The following is a 6302-nucleotide window of genomic DNA, read 5'->3' as shown; positions in this document are numbered from 1 at the left end:
TTGGAAGTGGGCCAATGACAAGAGAAAGGTTGAAGAGAATGCAAGAAGTAATTCAAGCCCAATCCAACTTAGTCCTTGCTAATGGGATCAAGTCACAATCGGAGGCCCAACATGTGAGATTAATTTCATTAATTCAAGCCCAAGGAAGCCCACAATAGGAGCCCAACTCGTCCAAGTGCAGCCATGTGGTCAAAAGAGACCTTTCAACTACATTCAAAGTGCATTTATACACCAATTCTCGGATTCACATGGTCATGCATGGGTTTTACTCGGTTATGACCAAGAATGCATAGTTTTTAGTTATTTTTGACCAAGTATTGAATGTACGTCCACCAAGGAGTCACTTGGGGATATGAAAGGTTAATTTGGAAGTGTTTTAGGCCTATAAAAGGCACATACCAACCATGCATGTGGGATACGATCGAAATATTCAAGAATTGATCTAGTTTATAAAATATTGAGTTTCTCTTACTTTGGAGAGTTATACACTTGTTTTAGCTTTTGTGAAACCTTTGCTTTGTCAATCTAGTCTATTAGATTGGTGATTCAAATTCACATAGCCTCCAATTCGTGCTCGACCCAAGTGTGTCGTTGTGTGGATTGGTTTACTCGTGCTTGTGGTTGGTTGAATGTTCTAAGTAGTAGGTCACGTTCATATAACGTGGTTGACTATTTACATTCCTCAGGTCACGAACCACTTTATCCATTTCTAGCCTACGCCGTAAAGATCGGGCCACCCATGGTCAATACCATATCATGTGGTATCAGAGCCTAAGTTGATACGGTAGGCTTTCTTTATTTCATTTGATTTACCTTGAATCTTTTATCTACCACCACAATCTTCCGTACCTCCCCCCTATTGTTATATTTAAAAAAACAAAAGAAAAACAGCAAAAAGAAAAGCTCAAAAAAAAAAAGGAGAGCAGCAAAAAAAAAATATAGAAACAAAAAAAAAAAATCGTTCATCACTTTACTTTGCTATTATCTTTGTAAGCCAATTGGTCTTCATTTCCCCAGTTATACCGAACTTCTTTAGACCTTTCTCTAGCTACGGGTGAGTGTAAAGCGTCCACATACGCATACTTGGTTGAGAAAAGAATTGGCATTTGTGTTTGAGTCACTAGATAAAGCATTGAGTTTCACAAGAGCTTAGATTAGAGAGTGTTGAGTGAAGTGAGACAATTATTGAGGGCCAAAAGTGTGAGCCTATTAAGTGAGGAGTGAAACACGAGGGGAAAAATAAAGAGAGAAAAAAAGAGTGTGGCAAGAATTTGGTGAGGTTCCTATAAAAACACAAAAAAAAAAAAAAAATATTTTACTAAATGACAGAAAATCGAGATAAAGGATTTGCTCAAGCAAGTGATGACAACAACTCGGGACAAACGATGCAAGGTGGGGTCGATGCATTCCATATGCAAGCCTTAGTAAGCCACTTTGAGAAGTTGCTTGACCGTAAACTAGAAGGACTTCATGAAAGATTGGATCAAGTAGAGAATCAAGTAGCCGGTCCAAGAGCTACAAATCAAAGACATGCTGTAAATCCACGTCCTCAACCCCCTATTTATAATGAGTATTTGGAGGATCCAAGCGATGGAGAAGAATATGAGGACATTCGGCCAAGAAGATTGAATCGGCCAAGAGATAGACCGAGACGACCTAGAGAAGAAGACGGTGGCCTAGGAGGAGTTAAGGTCACCATTCCTTCATTTAAAGGAAAGAGTGATCCCGAAGTGTATTTAGAGTGGGAGATGCGTGTCGAGCAAATCTTTTCATGCCACAACTACTCGGAGAGTAAAAAGGTAAAACTCGCAGCCCTTGAGTTTACTGATTATGCTCTTGTTTGGTGGGATCAAATGAAAAAGGAACGGGTTAGGAATGGTGAACGTCCCATCACAACATGGGAAGAGATGAGAGCAACCATGAGGAGAAGGTTCGTTCAATCCTATTATCGTCGTGAGCTTCACAACCATCTTCAACGTCTTACTCAAGGTTCTAAAAGTGTTGATGAGTACTACAAGGAGATGGAGATTGCCATGATTCGAACTAACATTATAGAGGACAATGAAGCAACTATGGCTCGTTTCTTGCATGGGCTCAATCGGGAAATCGCCGATGTTGTGGAGATGCACCACTATGTAGAACTTGAAGAGATGGTACACCAAGCCATCAAGGTGGAACAACAACTCAAGCGAAGAGGACATTTGAGGAAGACTTCTAACTCGTCGGCATTCGGTCCATGGAAGAACAACCCTAAGAAAGACACCCCTACTACATCAAGATTCAAGCAGGCAGATCCTAAACATGATGACAAAGTTGCTACCAAAAAGGTACAGCCTGAGCCCAATTCTTCAAGAAATCGTGATATAAAGTGTTTCAAGTGCCAAGGAAAATGACACATAGCAAGTGAGTGTCCTAACCGACGTACAATGATCTTCAACAATCATGGAGAGTTGGAAACCGAGGAAGAAATCATCGACAAAGAGGAATCATCAAAAGAAGATGGTGATGGAGAGTATGCCGAAGAAGGAGAATTGCTTGTTACTAGAAGAACCCTTAGTGGCCAGATGTTGGAGGAAGATAATTGCCAAAGAGAAAACTTGTTCCATACACGCTGTCAAGTTCATAGAAAGGTATGTAGTATGATTATTGATGGTGGAAGTTGTTGCAATGTGGCAAGTACTGAATTGGTTCAAAAATTAAGTCTACCTACTTTCAAGCACCACCGCCCGTACAAGCTTCAATGGTTGAATGAGTGTGGAGAGCTGAAGGTGACCAAGCAAGTAAAGGTATTTTTTTCAATTGGAAGATATAAGGATGAGGTTTTATGTGATGTTGTACCAATGAAAGCATGCCACATACTGTTGGGAAGACCATGGCAGTTTGATAGGCAAGTAACACATGATGGATTCCAAAATCGTTACTCTTTTGTGCTTCGAGAAGAATCAATAACTCTCAATCCGATGACACCAAAACAAATTTTGCAAGATCAAATCTTGAGAGAAAAGAAAAGAGAGTGTGAGAAAAGGAAAGAGAAAGGAAAAGAAGAAAGTGAAAATGAGAGTGAAAAAAGAATGAAAGATTCAAAAGAGGGAGAAAAAGAGAGCAAAGTTGCGAGAAGAAAGAAAAAGGAGAGGGAAAAAGAAGAGAAAGAGAGTTTACTAGTTGCTAGGAAGAGTGAAATCAAGGAAGCTTTGTTTTCTCGACAAAACCTCATAGTACTTGTGTACAAAGAGGCTATGTTGAATTCTTACGACCTAACCTCTTCTTTGCCTAGTGTTGTTACATCTCTTTTGCAGGATTATGAAGATGTCTTTCCGGATGAGATGCCACCAGGTTTGCCACCCATTCGAGGGATAGAACATCAAATTGACTTCATTCCGGGAGCATCCTTGCCAAACCGCCCAGCATATCGTACCAATCCCGAAGAAACCAAAGAGATTCAAAGGCAAATCCAAGAATGGATGGCCAAAGGTTATGTGAAGGAGAGCCTTAGTCCTTGTGCAGTTCCGGTGTTGCTCGTACCTAAGAAGGATGGCACATGGCGGATGTGTGTCGATTGTCGAGCCATTAACAACATAACGATAAGATATCGCCACCCTATTCCTAGGATAGACGATATGCTTGATGAGTTAAATGGTTCAACTATCTTTTCTAAAATTGATTTAAAAAGTGGTTATCATCAAATTAGAATAAAAGAAGGAGATGAGTGGAAAACCGCTTTCAAAACAAAGCATGGGCTTTATGAGTGGTTAGTTATGACATTTGGACTTAGTAATGCACCTAGTACATGTATGAGATTGATGAATCATGTTTTGCGTGCATTTATAGGCAAATTTGTGGTTGTGTACTTTGATGACATCCTTGTTTATAGTAGGACTTTGGAAGAGCATGTAACACATTTAAAACAAGTCCTAGAGGTTCTAAGAAAGGAATGGTTGTTTGGAAACTTGAAAAAGTGTGACTTTTGCACTAACAAAGTTATTTTCCTTGGTTTTGTTGTAAGTAGTGAAGGAAACACAGTTGACGAAGAAAAGGTCAAAGCTATTCAAGATTGGCCAACCCCCACCACTATTGGAGAAGTGAGGAGCTTTCACGGCCTTGCAAGCTTTTATAGGCGATTTGTGAAGGACTTTAGCACCATGGCAGCCCCATTGAAAAAGTTAACCAAGAAAAATGTTCCATTCAAGTGGGGAAACGCACAAGAGAAAGCCTTTCAAGCTATAAAAGAGAAGCTTACCCATGCACCTTTGCTAGCCCTTCCCGACTTTGGTAAGACTTTTGAAATTGAATGTGATGCAAGTGGGATTGGCATAGGAGGAGTTCTTATGCAAGGAGGTAGGCCGGTTGCATATTTTAGTGAGAAATTAAGTGGGCCAACACTTAACTACCCTACATATGACAAGGAGCTTTATGCATTGGTTAGAGTATTGGAAACTTGGCAACATTATTTGTGGCCAAAAGAGTTTGTAATACATTCTGATCATGAAGCACTCAAGTATATTAAAAGTCAAAGCAAGCTTAGCCGTCGACATGCAAAGTGGGTAGAGTTTATTGAGTCATTTCCATATGTGATCAAGCACAAGAAAGGTAAGGAGAACATTGTTGCTGATGCACTTTCAAGAAGGTATGTTTTACTTTCAATAATGGATGCTAAAATTCTTGGTTTTGAGCTCATCAAAGATTTGTATGCTAATGATGTTGATTTTGGTAAAGTGTTTGGAAATTCTATTTGCATGATGGATTTTTATTTCGAGCCAACCAGCTTTGTGTTCCTAATTGTTCTATTCGTTCATTATTGTTAAAGGAAGCACATTCTGGGGGTTTGATGGGTCACTTTGGTATTACTAAAACTTTGGGAGTCTTGAGCGAACACTTTTATTGGGCAAAGATGCGTAGAGATGTTGAAAAGTTTGTGGGAAAATGCATAGTTTGTCATAAGGCAAAGTCAAAGCTTAATCCCCATGGATTGTACATGCCCCTCCCTATTCCTAGTGTACCTTGGGAAGATATTTCAATGGACTTTGTTTTGGGATTACCTAGGTCTAAGAGGGGGAGAGATTCTATTTTTGTTGTTGTAGACAGGTTTTCCAAAATGGCACACTTTATAGCATGCCATAAAGTTGATGATGCCTCTAATATTGCTAATCTTTTCTTTCAGGAAATTGTGAGGCTTCATGGTATGCCAAGGACTATAGTGTCCGATCGAGATGCCAAGTTCCTTAGCTACTTTTGGAAAACTTTGTGGGGCAAGCTTGGAACTAAGTTGCTTTTCTCTACTGCTTGCCATCCACAAACCGATGGGCAAACTGAGGTGGTCAATAGGACACTTTCGACATTGTTGAGAACAATTGTGAAAAAGAACTTAAGGAGTTGGGAAGAGTGTCTACCGCATGTCGAGTTTGCGTACAATAGGGCTATCCACTCCACTACTAAGTTTTCACCCTTTCAGATTGTTTATGGTTTTAATCCTCTTGCACCTATTGATTTAATTCCCTTGCCTTTGCAGGAGAGAGTAAATATGGATGGAAAGAAACGTGCTGAATTTGTCAAGCAAATCCATGAAAAGGTCAAAAGTAATATTGAGAGAATGACTCAACAGTACATGAACCGAGCGAACAAGGGAAGGAAACGAGTTATCTTTGAACCGGAAGACTTAGTATGGTTGCATCTTAGAAAAGAGAGGTTTCCCGACAAAAGGAAGTCCAAGCTCATGCCAAGAGGGGATGGACCATTCCGAGTCCTTGAAAGAATTAATGACAATTCTTACAAACTTGATTTACCTGGTCAGTATGGAGTAAGTGCTACTTTTAATGTTTCTGATCTTTCTCCTTTTTATGATGCAGATAATGAAGAGTCGAGGACGACTCCTTTTCAAGAAGGGGAGGATGATAGGAATATCAAGGGCGTCCAACAAGCAAAAGAAATTCAAGATCCAATGGACCAAGATTTAACCATTGGAAGTGGGCCAATGACAAGAGAAAGGTTGAAGAGAATGCAAGAAGTAATTCAAGCCCAATCCAACTTAGTCCTTGCTAATGGGATCAAGTCACAATCGGAGGCCCAACATGTGAGCTTAATTTCATTAATTCAAGCCCAAGGAAGCCCACAATAGGAGCCCAACTCGTCCAAGTGCAGCCATGTGGTCAAAAGAGACCTTTCAACTACATTCAAAGTGCATTTATACACCAATTCTCGGATTCACATGGTCATGCATGGGTTTTACTCGGTTATGACCAAGAATGCATAGTTTTTAGTTATTTTTGACCAAGTATTGAATGTACGTCCACCAAGGAGTCACTTGG

At 40.0% G+C, this 6302-nt stretch overlaps 1 protein-coding gene across 1 annotated transcript; it reads left to right on the top strand.

Moving 5' to 3' along the window:
- The first annotated feature begins 1322 nt into the window (after nt 1-1322).
- On the top strand, nt 1323-5847 carry LOC105179847 (transposon Ty3-I Gag-Pol polyprotein). The gene is given in 6 exon segments (XM_088882727.1): nt 1323-2891; nt 3297-3549; nt 3979-4624; nt 4732-5499; nt 5653-5787; nt 5844-5847. Coding segments are annotated over 6 exon segments (3375 nt in total).
- The last annotated feature ends 455 nt before the right edge of the window (nt 5848-6302 follow it).

This window comes from Sesamum indicum, linkage group LG7, assembly GCF_026168435.1.
Source record: "Sesamum indicum cultivar Baizhima isolate 11 linkage group LG7, ASM2616843v1, whole genome shotgun sequence".
NCBI lineage: Eukaryota > Viridiplantae > Streptophyta > Magnoliopsida > Lamiales > Pedaliaceae > Sesamum > Sesamum indicum.
The sequence above is the reverse complement of the archived record's forward strand: the minus strand, read 5'-3'. Positions and strand labels throughout refer to the sequence as shown.